The following is a 16,497-nucleotide window of genomic DNA, read 5'->3' as shown; positions in this document are numbered from 1 at the left end:
TTCGAAAAGATTATTTTTTGTTCTCTTATAGTAGATAAATAGTTAATTAGTATGTTACTTTACGTATGTAGCTCTCAAAAGGATAAAAAGTGCACAAAAACATATGTATATATGTACTAGCGGCCCGGTACGTGCTTCGCTACGTATAAAGTGAAATATTAAATCAAACTCATTTATAAAAAAAAATATATATTTAATTATTTGCTAGCTATTTTAAAACTTAATCCAAAACATTTGGATAAAAAATATTTTTTGTTTTACCATTTTGAGCATGAATAAACAAACGGCTGGGGGTACCGACTCTGGAACAGGCAACATAAAGTTGGCCATGTGAAAAACGTGATTCCTCCAAATTCACACCACAAACGTTAAGTGTTTGCCCTTGGGCTTTGTTGATGGACATCGCAAATGATAAACGCACAGGTTATTGTAATCGTTTGAATTCAAATGACATATCAGTTAGAATCATAGGGATACGCGGTATTAAACAAACTTCTCCTTTTGATTTACCAGTTAAGATCGTAGCTTCAATCAAATTTGACAATACATTTTTCACTGCCAATCTGGTGCCATTACATAGTTTTGGTGGATTAATATTTCGCAATAATATAATCAAAGAACCCACTTTCAGATTCAAGCAATGCGGTGGCATACCAGCCGGTTCTAATGAATTAAAAAATTCAGTTGGATAATTCATTGCCTCATCTTGATTCATAGCACTGTCAATTGATTTATATGTCGTGACTACACCTGGTAGTTTTGCTTGAATTTGAAAATTAATGGCATTGATATGAATGTTCTTCGGTGCTAAAATAGCGCGTTCTCTCAACCAATCATGATTTCTGTAATTCTGAAGAATATTTGGAAAACACATTCAATCAATTCATCTATCGATTTCGTAATTGTACAAAAATGGTTCGGTACAGTAATCAATCCGTTGGTTCTGTCGATTTGTATTTTGCCATCACCAATTTGTAACAATTGTTTTGAAAACTCATGGGCAGCTGGATCATTTTGTAGGTGAATACACATATTAATGTTCAGTGTCAATTTTTGTACATATCTCCAAAGAATTGATGACTTCAAACAGGCATTTATTTCATCAGCAGGAGTTGACCGAGGAATGACAGGCAATGTTTGTCGAAAAACCACTTAAATCTTGCATTGTTCGATTAAATGCTTCTAGTAATTTTTTATTCGCCATTGTACGCTCATCCCATAAAATAATTGACGTTAATCGCAGAACTTTTGTCATAGCAGAATTTCTTGAAATATTGCAAGTTGGAGTTTCAATCACCTGTACATTCAATGGCAATTTTAATGCAGAGTGCGCTGTCCGACCACCTTCTAATAATGTAGCAGCAATTCCCGAAGATGCAAGTGCCAATGCAACTTTCTGTTCCGATCGAATAGTGGCTAAAATCAGTGATATAACGAACGTTTTGCCTGTACCACCAGGTGCATCCAAGAAATATAACCCACCTGCATTATTGGAAATAGCTTGCATGATTGTGTCATATATGTACATGTTTTTGCTGAATATTCATTTTGGTTATATTCGATTGTACAAATAAACGCAAATCATTAGAATTGAATTCCTGCTCACGTTGCAATTCACGGTCAAACAGATTATGCATGTCACGATTTGGTGCGGTCATACCCAATTGTACTAATGTTTTATTTGCAATCCGTAGACACATATCTTCAATTATTATCAAAGCTTCGTTGTACATTTCCAAAGTTATCAACAAATCAGGATTTCTTGCATGATGACGCATACGAATTAAAATATCTTCTGCAATATTATGTTTATATTTGTTCCATAATTCAAGCGGATTTGATGGCAAACATGTTGATAATATAACGGCAAACAGCATTCGTATTTGTTGAGGATGAGCCGAAATAGATGCATCATGAAGTGTTGAATCCCAATGTGCATCATCCTCCAACAAATGCAAAAGTTGGCATGCTTCACGGTATGTTTCACACAAATGACCGTTGACTGTTCTAAATTCTTGAAATGATTTTGGGCCATTCACGTTAACTAATAACAATCTGAAATAAAAACACTCAACATTGTTTGGATGTACAGGATGCCCATGAACTGCTGTTCCTTGTTTACGTCTTTGAAATTTTTTCGAAGACACAGTCCATGTGTAATACTGAGGCACTTCAGAATATAACAAAGTTATCGCAAATGTATCAGTTTCGCTAATTTGAAAAAAGCTGTTAACGTAGTTGCTGGTGGTTGCGCTACTCTTTCCAATAAATTTGCTACATTAAAATAAACACTTTGGCCATTGTCAAGATGTACAGCCAAGTGAACAACCGCAGGATGTCTTTCGTGCACTGGAAACGACATAATCCTCCAGACAGCTTCATTGCTACTAATATAGCGACCCATTTGATACTGAGTAATTTCATCATTTCTATTATCACCAGCAACATCGAAAATAGCCATATCGCTCCCTTTATTTACATACTTGCAAATATATTTAATGGATTTGACAGAACTACAATATTCCACATTTAAATAAGCGTTGAATATTTTCGATAATAATGGACAATACGGAACCACCCAATGATTATCAACTTCAACTTCCTGGTTATGCATTCTAATGGTTGCCGTTTTGCCATTATCATTAGGTGATCTACGTCGATACAACGGATATCCGTCATTGCCCGTTATTGTGTCTGAAGTAAATTGCCTTGGGTATTGAAAATTCTTCACTCTTTTGTGAAGATAATGTATATTAATATAATAATCACGATATTAATTTTTAAAACACTTTACGAAGGGAAGCGCTAAACTTATTGCCTGTGATATTCGAATTCAAGAAAGAACACCGCACACGTCCGATTACAATTTCAAAAGTGGCGTTTATTATCCATGTACTGTCCTTATATTAGGCCTAAAACTAAAATACAAGAAATAGCGGAAATGGAAGAACAGTATGTGGAGAGTTAGAGAGAGTTTGCAGTTAAATAAATAGAAATAGGAAGAACGGAAAGTAGGTATAGCTGTAGAAATAGAGTCAATGCTCGGAAGTAAATAGAAACAGGTAAAGAAATAGCGACAGCGAGAAACAGTAAAGTATACTACAACCTACTCATAAATAAACAATATAAAATAACTAAATATTAAGCTTTAATACAATTTCAATTTTTAAATTCAATATTATTTAATTTATTCTATTCTAATTTACGTTACATTATTCTATTATAATAGTTTGCCAGAATCTGGCTTAACACCGGCCACCTTGAAGGAATCCAACAGCCTTTAATTCTTGTTTTCCACCGGCAGCACGGCGAGTTTGTGAATAGGGCGTCGTACTTCACCCGACCTAGTGGTGATGTCTGCGACTCGAATTTTGCCGTCCGCTCCGGGAATGGTAGCGGTTACTCGACCGAGCACCCAATGCTGCGGTGGTACGTTGTCTTCGTGGACGACGATGAGTTGGCCTGGTTGGACGTTGGGCTGCGGGTGCACCCATTTGTTGCGCTGCTGAAGCTCCAGAAGGTAGCTCTTCGACCACGCGCGCCAAAATTGTTGCTTGAGAGAGCAAACAAGCTGCCATCTCTCTAAGCAGCGGCTGAGGTTGACGGGTACCTTCTCCGGTGGCAAAGCTCGCAAGGGGCGACCGACTAGTAGATGCGCCGGCGTTAGCGCCTCGCCGTCGTTGGGGTCGTTGCTGAGTGGTGCGAGCGGTCGGGAATTCAGTACCGCTTCTACTTCGACGAGAAGCGTTGCGCTTTCTTCGGCGGTTAACAGCGCGTTGCCTACGGCGCGCACCAGCAGATGTTTGGCCGACTTCACTGATGCTTCCCACAGACCGCCGAAGTGGGGTGCCCTCGGAGGTATGAAGGCGAAGATGAATCCTTCGTCGGCGGCGTATATGAGAATCTCCTCCAGAAAGGCTTCCCGGAGCTCCCTCAGCTTCCTCTCTGCTCCCACGAAGTTCGTCGCGTTGTCGCAGTATATTTTGGCTGACATCCCTCGGCGCCCAATGAACCTTTTGAGAGCGAAAATAAATTTATCAGCAGTTAAATCAGTTACAAGCTCTAGATGAACTGCCTTTGAAGCGAAACACACGAAAATGGCAATATACATTTTCACGGGAGGGCGACCGCGAATTTTTAAGGTTATGTGAATGGGCCCGCAGTAATCTACCCCACATATTGTGAAAGGCCGTTGAGCGCGTAATCGATCGGCGGGTAGATTGCCCATGATCTGACCTTGTAATTTTGGCTTATAACGAAAACAGTGAATACATTCTCTTACAGTTCGACTACAGGCTTCTCGAGCATTTATCAGCCATATTTTTTCTCGCAGAAGCGCTACCAATGCCTTTGGACCGGCATGGTGATTACGAAAATGTAGGAACCGGATGTATGCTTCCACAAAGTGCGAGTCTTTGCGTAATAGCAAAGGGAACATAGCATCATAGGGGATTGGCGCGTTTAATAAACGGCCACCTACTCGAATCAATTTAAACGATAATGATGATTCCGAGTGTTCATGCAGAAATGGAGTTAATTTCTGCAAATTTGAGGGAAGTACGTTATTTTTCGATAATTTATTTATTTCATCGCTAAATTCAAAATGTTGAATTATTTCGACAATTTTAAGGAAACTCAATTGTAATTCCTTTGCCGTGGGTATTATTTCAGATTCTGCTTATCGGTCTCGTATTTTCCGAAGCCATCTGAGTATGTAAGCGAAAATCCGACGCACTTTTCTGTGAGATGAGAACCTGTCAATTATTTCGAGAAGTGGATTTGTTGTGGCATTGATTGTGGTCAACGTAATTGCGTTCTTCTTCTTCTCGAGTGCTTCTTGTTCTGGAGAGAGACTGAAGTTGACATTTTTTGGCCATGTAGCAGGGTCTTCTAGGAGGAACTGTGGACCACTAAACCATATTGAATTACCCAATTCGTCCACGTTACAACCCCGAGACACTTGATCCGCCGTATTTTGTTTTGTGGGCACATGACGCCACGACATATTCTGGGTCCACTCTTGGATCTCGGACACTCTATTTGCGACGAAAATTTGCAACGACGATGGATGCGTTTTAATCCAATGCAGAACTATTTCGGAGTCTGTCCAGAAAATTGTTTGTTCTATTGGTCGACTCAACATTGGTGAAATTCTTGACCATAATTTGGCAAGAAAATGGGCTGCCGAGAGCTCTAAACGCGGAAGAGATTTAGTCTTCAGCGGAGCTACTCTAGACTTTGAAGTAAGCAGCGTGCATTTCGTACAGCTAGCGGTTTGGCTACGTATATATACGCAGCAGCCATACGCTCTTATTGAAGCGTCGGAAAAGCCATGAATTTGGCAGCTGCCACTCGACTCTGTATTTACATACCGAGGAATGCTAATTGATGGAAGCTGCAACAAATTGGCTTTAAAGTTTTGCCAGCTAGTGTCAGGCCGCAATGGAATCGACTCATCCCAGTCTAGCTTTTGAATCCAAAGCTCTTGTAATAAGATTTTAGCTTTGGTAACTAGCGGGGCTAATAAACCAAGAGGGTCAAAGAGGCGAGCGGAAACTGATAAAATATTACGTCTAGTTACTCGCAGCTCGCTAAAATTATCTTCCAGAATGAAGCGAAAAATGTCATCTTTCGGCTGCCAGTGGATTCCCAGCGTTTTGGTGGAGTCGGTATCGCTGAGCTGCAATAATTTTTGGAGACTCTCACTATTCGATGAGCTTGTATGATTGGAAAACCACTTTGCTAATTTCAGGCCTGCCGATTCTAAAATTGTATTTACTTCCTGTTGTATCTGGGTGAGGCTTTCTATACTGTCGGATCCTGTTAATAGGTCGTCGACGTAAAAGTCATTCCGAATGACTTTGGAACCGAGAGGATATTTGGCTTTATTTTTGACGCTTAGGATTTGAAGACACCGTGGGGCGAGAAGTGGTGTAGGCGCAGTGCCGTATGTTACGTTGTTAAGTCGAAAAATTTGCAAATGCTCCCTTGGATCCTGTCTCCACACTATGAGATGAAAGTTCCTGTCGTCTTCGTGCATCAATATTTGGCGATACATCTTCGTGATGTCGGCAGTCATGGCATATTTGTGCAATCGGAAGCGAAGGAGGGTCGAAAAAAGCTCCTCTTGAACGATCGGTCCGACCATCAAGGTTTCATTCAACGCAACTTGTGTTGATGTGCGACTCGAAGCATCAAAAACTACGCGCAACTTGGTAGTTGTGCTCTGCGGTCTTAACACACACTGGTGCGGAATGAAATAGTGCGGCTCACTCGGGAGTCGATTATTTGTTGGACTCATATGCCCCAATTCGAGATACTCTTGCCATGAAGTCCAGGTACATTTTACGAAGTACTGGATCTTTCAACGTCCTTCTCTCCAGCGCCTGAAACCGCCGATCTGCGGTTTCATACGAATGACCGAGTAATTTACGGTCGGTTTTGAAAGGCAGTCTGACTTGAAGCCTTCCACATGGTAAAACCTGTGTGGTTTTCGAAAAAATTCCTCACATTTTGCCTGCTCTGGAGTCAGTCGTGTGGAATTTACTTGTGCAGGTATTTCTTCCAATTCCCAGAATTTTCGGATTGTAGTATCAATGCTAGCAACGCTTTCTTCAAATTGACATAATGTGCTACTTACTTGGGCACTGGAGCTATTATTTGTGGCATACTTGCCTGAAATTATCCAGCCTAACACAGTTTTTTGCAGCGTTGGCTGCCTTGGGCTGGTTCTGATCTGACCCACCGATAACAGATCAAAGAATATTTCAGTTCCTAAAAGTATGTCTATTTTCTAACATTTGTAGAAACTTGGGTCAGCTAGTTCAATATTTTGTGGGATTTTCCAGCCATTTGTGTTTATAGTCCGATCTGGATGTTTGACTGATATCGAACGCATTACCCAATAGTCCACCGAAAACTCAAAATTGTTGATCCTCGATTTTATATAAGTTTTTAGCTTGCCTTGGACCTTTTTATTTGAATTGCCAATTCCAACTATATTTAGAGCGAATTTTTCTTTTCGGATTCGCAATTTCTGCATAAGCTCTTCGGTCATAAAGTTGACTTGAGAACCGGAGTCAAGTAGAGCTCGCGCTTGCAGGTAAACACCGGAGCTGGCCTTTACATTAACTACGGCTGTAGCTAACATGACTCGGTCAGGCAGGCTGCTAATATGCATGGCCTGTGACGTCGAAGGTTGCGGCTCGGTCTCAAAGGAGATCGGATATTGATGCAACATGGTGTGATGCGAACGGTTGCAGACACCACAGCGATCTGCTTTGCACTTTGAGACCGTATGTCCCTTGCGCAAGCAATTTATGCACAGGGAAATAGATTTTGCTAATTCAAATCTTTTAAGTGCAGTAAGCGCTTGGAATTTTGGACAAGCTGTCAAATAATGGTCATTGGAACCATAGTGAAGGCAAGTCGGCAGTTTGGAATTTGTCGCGATAAATGTTGTCTTTGAGTGTCGCAGTTGTTGATTTTTTGTTTTCTGCCGCGTATCTTCATTATTTGGCCTTTGTTGGGATGAGGAAGCTTCTTCAGCTGATAAATGCTGATATCTCTTGTTTAGCATAGCTTCACACTCAGCCCAAAGCGGCAGTTTATCATAGTCAAGTTGCTCCTCCCACTTTGACCGAGTAGTGGGATCAACCTTCGACATGACTATGTGAATCAACATCGCACTTGAAATAAATTTATCGTCACCCAGCGATAAGAGGGAGTCATATACTGCAGACACTGTATCGATCATTGATCGCAAAGACGACGCAGAAGGCCTTTGGATTTTTGACAATTCAAAAAGTTTAGACACTGTATTAAAGAATATCAGGCATTTATTGTCATACACCTTTCTCAAACTTGCCAACGCCTTTGGATAATTTTCTTCCGACATTTGGAAAGACTTCACTGTGCCTAAGGCTTCACCGGATAGACATGATACTAAATGATTAAATTTTTCAATATCCGGGATTGTGGGATCATTGTGCACGAAACTCTCAAACAGACTCATAAAGTTTTTAAACTCGGAATATTCTCCTTTGAACGTAGGTAACGACATTTTTGGTAGTCGCGAGCTGTGAGGTGCAGTAAAAGATGTTTCGGCAATTGACGATTTATTTCTCGCCAGAATGGACTTTATAATGAACTTTGTTTCTACAATTAAGTCCTCTAACTCTCCACGGGCAATGTCTTCTTCGTCGATTTCCTCAATTTTCGACTGACATTTCATGAGTTTTTCGCTGTGGGAGTTTAATATGTCGAGTCGACACTCCAATTCGATTGGGTCTAGCGACATGGTCTTTTCAAGGAGACCCGTTTTTATGCGCTCTATGCTGGTTTTTGCAACAGTTCTCTGGCGCTTTAAAGTCTTTAAGTCCATCATCTCCTTACTTGGAGAGAGACTTGAAATAGCCGAGTTTGGTTTACTCATGTTTTGCCTGTGGCTGCTTTAGCCTGTGGCTTTTGTAAAATGAAAACGGTTCTGCAAGTTTGTCAGCACGAAAACGAAAACGAAAGCGAAAAATACTGAAATATATTGTATAATAGCTGAAACTTGACCAGAACCAACGAAAACGAGACGAAAATAAGCAGCGAACAATTGAGTCTTTGCTCAAACAAAATTTGTATTGTCGAAAAAAAAAAATTGAAAATATTGTAGTTGATTAACAAACCGCAATTTCGTTTGATTTTTTGAAAAAATCCCGAAAATAAACCGAAAAATAGTACTCGCAAATTATTTGGCGACAAACAAGTTCCTCTACCTCGGGTCCCACTGTATCTTTCACTTCATAGGCAGTATATGTATATGTATATAGATATGTATATATATAAGTATATAAGTTTATTTGCATATAAGAAGTGGATACACGAGATGCCAACAATTGAAGCCTTTGTACTGTGAGACGATTATTAGCAACTGTAATAATTTCGGTCAATCACAAAGCCAATTTCTAGCTTCAATTCTTCGCACTCAATACCTGTTTACTGTGGACTGGTTTCTTTCCAGCTTCAACTTCCCTTTGGCAGGCCACGCAGTTGCAGGTCATTCCTCCCTCGATGTCCTATGTAACGGTGTAACGGTTGATATTGGTGGTGAACAGTTGGTGGCTGGTGAATATCACGTATAGCTCCACAGTTCGTAACGATGTTCTATATGTTTTTTGTTTTTTAACTTTTTGGAATATAAATATTTTATTTTATTTATATTTAATGTGTATAGTTATTTTATTGCACTTTCAAACAATTTTTACTTTTTTTTTGTTTTGTTTTTTGGGGGCTCACTGTCACTGCACTTTTTCCGTTACTGCACTTCCAAGTCACTGCACTAGTTTTTATATATAGGCATACATACATGTGTATATTAGTTTGGTTGTTCGACTTTTGTTTTTGTTATCAACGGACCGCGCAGGCAATATTCTTTTGGTTTATTCGGCTGGTTATTTAATTTAATTATTGAATATTTTCGGTTCACCTTACACAAATCACCAACTTGTAATATTTTGTCACTATTAATGTATTTTATTTAATTCTGTAATTATTTTTTCACTTTCGCACTAATGTCCCTGCTCGGGCGCCATGAAAATTCTTCACTCTTTTGTGAAGATATTGTATATTAATATAATAATCACGATATTAATTTTTAAAACACTTTACGAAGGGAAGCGCTAAACTTATTGCCTGTGATATTCGAATTCAAGAAAGAACACCGCACACGTCCGATTACAATTTCAAAAGTGGCGTTTATTATCCATGTACTGCCCTTATATTAGGCCTAAAACTAAAATACAAGAAATAGCGGAAATGGAAGAACAGTATGTGGAGAGTTAGAGAGAGTTTGCAGTTAAGTAAATAGAAATAGGAAGAACGGAAAGTAGGTATAGCTGTAGAAATAGAGTCAATGCTCGGAAGTAAATAGAAACAGGTAAAGAAATAGCGACAGCGAGAAACAGTAAAGTATACTACATACCTACTTATAAATAAACAATATAAAATAACTAAATATTAAGCTTTAATACAATTTCAATTTTTAAATTCAATATTATTTAATTTATTCTATTCTAATTTACGTTACATTATTCTATTATAATAGTTTGCCAGAATCTGGCTTAACAGGTATCGTTTGGAACACTTTTCATCAATCATACATGGTGAATTCACATTTAGTTCACCGCACGGTCCATGTATCATGTTTTTAACGACAACTTGAAATAACTCAGGATCAGCAGTGTGATTAGGAATTTCAGCTGATATAAGGTTATCGATTTGATCCGGAGTTATTTTATGTACCAGCCAAATTAGTATATGTGCGTGCGGCAATCCCCTTTTCTGCCATTCGATGGAGTACATATGGCAACGCACCTCCCCAAATACTTATAATTTCACAATTAAATCCATAAGTGCTTAACATTTTTGCCGAAAATCACGCGCAGTAATGTCATGACGATCGGTTGTCGACTGTCCTGCAAATAAATTGTTTTTGATGTCATCCCACTGCGGATTACATGTAAATGTAATGAAAAGATCCGGTCGACCGTATTTTCGTACATAACACATTGCGTCTTGTGCATATTCGCTCATATTCCGTGGGCTACCAATATACGAAGATGGCAATATAGTTAAACGTCCGATGTCATTAATATTAGCATCATTCGCTATCGCATCTTGCAAATGAATATATTGTTCAAATCTTAATTTTGCTTGGTTGAAACGAATAAAATTAAGGCGTTCTGTTTCTATTTTGGCATACATATCAACGATGTACTGATGATATAGTTTACGACATCTCAAGATATAATTTTGTTCTTGTGGACGAACCATCAATCGATAAGAATAAAAATGCATGGCACTAACTTTTTTCTGTACATGTAGACCTGAAAATAAGTGGAAAATGTGACTTAAGAAATTTCTACAAATGATGAAATGTAAACACACTGAAAATATTATTTACCTGTTCGTAGATCAATCATTGGTATATTGATATGGTAGCCATCGTCACCTTTCCAATGCAATATTGGGTATTGTAATGCGTCGTAACTACGATGAAGTTCCGAAACACTTTGCAATTGCTCATTTCTACGATGAAGTATAATATCACGCGATTGAAACTGATCACCACGAATTACAATTGCAACCTCATCAATTGTCGGTGCATTGAATCGCCTTTCTTGCTCTCCAAAAGGTGTTCTATCAGCCCTTATTACGATTTAGTGATTATCAGATGGCATACGATCGAGAGCAATTTTGAACAATTGAACTAATGCGATATGCTGATGGAAAAACCTTTGTAGCTCACAAATAATTTCTCGTCTTGTATTCAAAGCAATTGCACAACGTTGATCCAATTCACGATTTTCATCACCAATAAAATAAATTTGCAAAAATTGATAATCAGCATCAGGGTATGGCAATAACGAACAAGCTTGATGATAAATTTGGCCCTGAATCTGCAACATGTATGCAATTTTAGGTATATGTTGCATAATAATTTTTAAAACTATAGAATACTTTTATGATTCAGATTGATTGGGACAAACCTGTTTAAGTATTTACCTTAAACGTCGGCATAAAATTATCTCTAATAATGTTAGTAGCACCAAAAGAAGTCATTTGAAATGCCGAATTGTATTGTTGAATATGACTCAAAAAGTGCTTCGAATTTTCAGAAGCCCCAAAAATTAATGAAGACAATGCTTCGGGTGGAGTTTCTAATGGTGGCAATCTCACTTTGCCATTAGCACAACACATGCCGGGCATTTCACCTGGAAATTTAGCCGCATCACAATGTGGACATATTGCGTCCATTATTCCAATATATCCGTACATACTGTAGTTGATCTGACTGTTATAATTAAAAGCAGCACGCATAATTTCAGGTACAACAGATCTATTTCGTGCATTACGTTCATGCTGCGATGCATTAGCTTGTGCTCGTTCATCTGGAGTCTGTGATCGCCTTTGTAATGCCGTAGCATTTACATGATGCGTTCGTCGACCTATATTTCCTCGTGTGGGTCGTGGCATTTTTCTTTCAATTAAAAAAGAATAAATTAAATAAAAAAAAAAGCCTACATTAATAGTGGTACACCATATGTTTTTTCAAATAAGGAAACACATGCATTCCTGTAATTCACTTCAACATTTCAAAACTTACCGTTGTTTGCTCGGAAATTCGCTTTGCGCTATATTTCTTCTTTTCACAAATTCACACAAACTTCAATAATTATTAAAAAAAAAACACTATAATAACTAATAATTTTGCACCGCGGTAATTTCGGACACTACTGAACGTATGGGGCCAAAGAAAACGGTCCAGCGATGTTTACACTCCAATGTCATATATTCTCCTAATTTGAATTTTCTTAATGCTAAGAGTCAAAGCTCTATATACCTATCTATACAAAATATTCATGTATTTCTCTATGCAAAATAAATGCACCGTAATATAGTTCGATGTCTTTTCAAAGCCTACTTTGTTTGTCGATCTGCCTGCTACATACATACCTACATGTTGATATAAATATAATGCAAGTAAGTTTGTAGGTGGGAATAATAAGTATGCTAGTTAAGAGGAAAGTTCATAAATTTTGAGAGCGAAAGAGCGTAGCTAAGTAGGTAACAAATTGTTTAGTAAATGATTAAACTATTATTGATGTATGTATGTTAATATGAAAACGTATAATCCGCTGGCTAAGTGGGATGAATCTGACCGAACAAATGGGTTTTTGGTGTGTTTACGAGTTAAATAAAACTTGTTAGGTACGAGTTAAATAAAAAAAAATATGTAACATATGTGTGGTGAAATTTTTGAAACGTTTACAATGAAGGAAATAAGTAATGAGGTTTGTTTTGATTTGTTTTTAACATGCTGATTAACATTTTTGTCTACGTGCACATATCTCTTCACACAAAATGTAAGCACGAACAAAATGTGCCATTCTCAAATAAAAATACTTTGTGCTTATTCTTACATCGAAATGAGTGTAAGTAGAAAGGTAAGTACAATAAAAAAGTTGTTTGATACATTCCAACGGCCGATTCTCTGTTTCTGATTTTGCAATTGGGAACTCGCCTTCAGGTAAAAAGAATATATTGTTAAGTGATTGAATATACCATTTTAACTGGTTGTAGTACATAAGAATGCAATCTCTTAACCTAAAGGTGAGTTCCCAAATTGGTCTATATCTGGAGTCCTTAGTTACCCAGCGAAAAGTCCTCTTTTCATTAGCATTTATCAACAACTTACAATGGATACTCATGTGGTTCAAACACATCCTAGGGTTATCCAGGTCCACGTTTTGGTCTATATCTCGAGACCCTAGTTACGGAGGGGCATTAAAAATACTCTATACTATAGCAATCATCAACAGCTCCCATTTGCTACCCATATTGCACGAACACCACATTTTGGCCGATATCTCGAGACCCTAGTCACGGAGCGGCATCAAAAATACTCTATACTATAGAATCATCAGCAGCTACCATTTGCTACCCATATTGTACAAACACATCCTAGGGTTACCCGGGTTCACGTTTTGGCCTATTTCTCGAGACTCTGATATCCGATTCTTAAAATTTTAAAACACAAACCATCTACTGAATAGTCTAAACAAAGCCTAAAAATTTGGTTTGGATAGGTGAGCCCGTTCTTGAGTTATAAAGTCTCAACGGTTTAAGTTCACATTGAAGATAATTACATCAAAATTAATAATTTTTTTTTTTTTTGTTTTCAGATGAAAATTGCAAGTTGTATCTTGTACAGAAGTTGGATACAGGCGCTCTGGGAATCTATTGATAACTCGGCTTACAATATATAGTTGGAGATTGTACAATTTTTTTTTTTTAGTTCAAATATATTATATATTAAACTATCCCCAAAACTTCATTTGGCTAATTGTTTTTTTTCTCATCCTACAACGCTTCGCGAAAACTACTGAATTTAGGACATCTAATTGGCCCGCCGGCCTTAAAGATTTGGTTGATAGTTAGAGACTTGCTTGTCTGTGGAAAAATATTAAAATTTATTTCTATGAATTTAATTTTCGGGTAGTTCTTAACACTATGTTAATACGGGACTGACTGCCAACATATTTAACAGTCGTATTTATACTTATACCTCATCTTACTGTTTTAGATACACGATTTGTATATTAGTTTCTTTGTTTGCTGTGTTGGGAAAAACATGTTAATCTTTTTTTATTCTTAACATATGTTTATCTTTCGTTATTCTTAAATTACATATGTTTATCTTTTGTTATTCTTAAAATACATATGTTTATCTTTTGCTATTCTTAACAAACTAAAATTACTCAGTCAATATGCACTTTTTATTTCTAAAATGTATTAAAGATTTTTCTCTTAAACATTACAATTCACATATCGAATAATAATGTACTACTTCACGGTATAGACCTATAGTATAACGATGTTTAAGTAAACTATGAAGCAATTTTGTTGACGCTTCATAATTCATAATTTTTAACAAAATGCTGTGCGCTGGAGCTATTGAGAATTTGTAGGGAATCGTAATATTTTTTGCTGTGGCAAGGGCACGCAGAATATGGGTGAACGACATAAAGTGTTACCAACTTCACACTGCTTGTATCTGTAAAACAGCTCATGATATCAACGTCAAAATTGTTCTAATGTCAGTTTCATATATCGTTTATAAGCAATCAAAAGCATTTGCGTCTCAGTTTTGTTGATTATTTTTTTCTGTGATGGAATTCAAACGTAATAGTGTGATTGCGTTATATTTGGCTGGAAATCACAACCAGTCATTGTTCGTGAGCTCAGTCACCTCAAAGCGAATAAAATGTTTGTGTATCGCACTATAAAACGTTACAATGATACTGGCAGCATTGCAAAATGCTATGGAGGTGGAACAAAAAAAAAACCCAACAACGCCAGAAATGGTTCGGAAAGTGAAGGCTCGACTTGAACGAAATCCACGTCGCAGTGGAAGAAAAATGGCCAAAGAACTGAAAATATCGCAAGCCAGCATTCGACGCATATTGAAAACTCAGCTCAAGGTCAAGGCTTAATAGTTCCAAAAAGCACACCATCTTTCACCCCAGCAAAAAAAAGTTCGGTGCGAAAGAGCAAAGGAGTTGTTGTGCTTGCACGAACGTGGCGAATTTCCTAACATTGTGTTTTCTGGTGAAAAAAATGTCCCAATTGAGCAGTTCATAAACACTCAAAACGATCGTGTTTACTTGACCGAACGCTCATACGAGAATTTGAGCCTACGTATGGCCACTCGAAGCAATTTCCCATCGCAAGTAATGGTTTGGGTCGCAGTGACCGCTGATGGACGCTTTCCAATCGTTTTTATCGAGCCTGGTGTCAAAGTGAATTCGACGTATTATCGGGAAAATGTTTTAGAAGCTGCTTTAGGGCCGTGGACAAGCAAACATTTCGGTCGTAGACCATGGACGTTCCAAAAGAACTCGGCACCGTCTCATAAAGCTCTTGTGAACCAAGAATGGTTAAAAAATCATGTTCCACACTTCATTTCGCTCACACAATGGCTTTCGAATTCGCCAGACGCAAATCCGATGGACTATTCCATCTGGTCCATTTTGTAGAGCAAGGTGAGGACTAAAAAATATGGCAGTATGGATGCGCTGAAAAAAGTAATTATACGAGAATAGGCCAAAATACCTCAAGATCACATTCGTGCAGCATGCAACTCATTTTTTGACCGTTTGAAGGCTATAGTTAAGGCAAAAGGTGATCATATCGAGCTAAAGTGAATATATCTTAAAATTGTAATCATTGAAATCAATAAAAACTAGTTTCACACAAAAAAAGTTATGGTATTTTGAATAGATAACACTTCATATGGGTGAACGATACATACGTACACGCATATGTATATAAATTCGCATATGTATTTGACTTTGCATATGTGTGTGCCTGAAAATGATCAATTCTCTATGAAGGAATCAATTCTCTATGAAGGACACAAGACAGAGAACGTAATTTATAAAGAAGGCTCAGGAACGAATGGGCAATGTAAAATGCTAACATAACGTGGCTAAGAAATTTTTATTATTTCACCACGGCCTTGGAAAAGTTAACCTAGCGGAGCGTAGTCAACAGAATTAAATATAGCGTTTGCATTGAAATGTAAAATGCCATGATTTGGTGTTAGGCAAAAGAGACTTGTACATTTTTCTTTCATGCTTATTTGCCGTCGGCATTTTGCATGCGCAAATGTATTATTTTTTGTGAGATGAATAAATTAATTCGAAGAATATGCATGCATGAATGTGAAATTTTAAGTATCTTATTAACTTAATTGTATTGATATTAAGTGTATTGTCAAAATTACTTCAATATATCCACATAAAAATTAACTTTGTAAACCATTCATTTACATTATGGGTTAGTATTCAACAATCTGTTGTACTTTTTAAATTATTATGTATATTCATATACTACAAAGTGTTGAATAGATATAAAACCTACCATCCACATTTATGTTGGCAGAAA

The 16,497-nt window shown here is 37.6% G+C and overlaps 3 protein-coding genes across 3 annotated transcripts; all 3 read right to left on the bottom strand.

Annotated features, from left to right (window-relative positions):
• Positions 1 to 2,772: 2,772 nt before the first annotated feature.
• On the bottom strand, positions 2,773 to 11,211 carry LOC128869313 (uncharacterized). The gene is made up of 2 exons (XM_054111841.1): positions 10,952 to 11,211; positions 2,773 to 10,874 (listed from the first exon to the last, which is right to left on the bottom strand). The coding sequence occupies exon 2, from the start codon at positions 8,432 to 8,434 to the stop codon at positions 6,794 to 6,796; it is 1,641 nt and encodes a 546-aa protein (XP_053967816.1). The 5' UTR covers positions 8,435 to 10,874; positions 10,952 to 11,211; the 3' UTR covers positions 2,773 to 6,793.
• On the bottom strand, positions 3,281 to 3,994 carry LOC128869791 (uncharacterized). Its single transcript, XM_054112392.1, has one exon. It carries the CDS (start codon positions 3,992 to 3,994, stop codon positions 3,281 to 3,283), a length of 714 nt encoding a protein of 237 aa, XP_053968367.1.
• Positions 11,212 to 11,458: 247 nt separating the features above from the next.
• Positions 11,459 to 14,274, bottom strand: LOC128869314 (uncharacterized). The gene has a single exon (XM_054111842.1). It carries the CDS (start codon positions 12,022 to 12,024, stop codon positions 11,542 to 11,544), a length of 483 nt encoding a protein of 160 aa, XP_053967817.1. The 5' UTR covers positions 12,025 to 14,274; the 3' UTR covers positions 11,459 to 11,541.
• Between the last annotated feature and the right edge of the window lie 2,223 nt (positions 14,275 to 16,497).

This window comes from Anastrepha ludens, chromosome X, assembly GCF_028408465.1.
Source record: "Anastrepha ludens isolate Willacy chromosome X, idAnaLude1.1, whole genome shotgun sequence".
NCBI classification, from domain to species: Eukaryota; Metazoa; Arthropoda; class Insecta; order Diptera; family Tephritidae; genus Anastrepha; species Anastrepha ludens.
The sequence above is the reverse complement of the archived record's forward strand: the minus strand, read 5'-3'. Positions and strand labels throughout refer to the sequence as shown.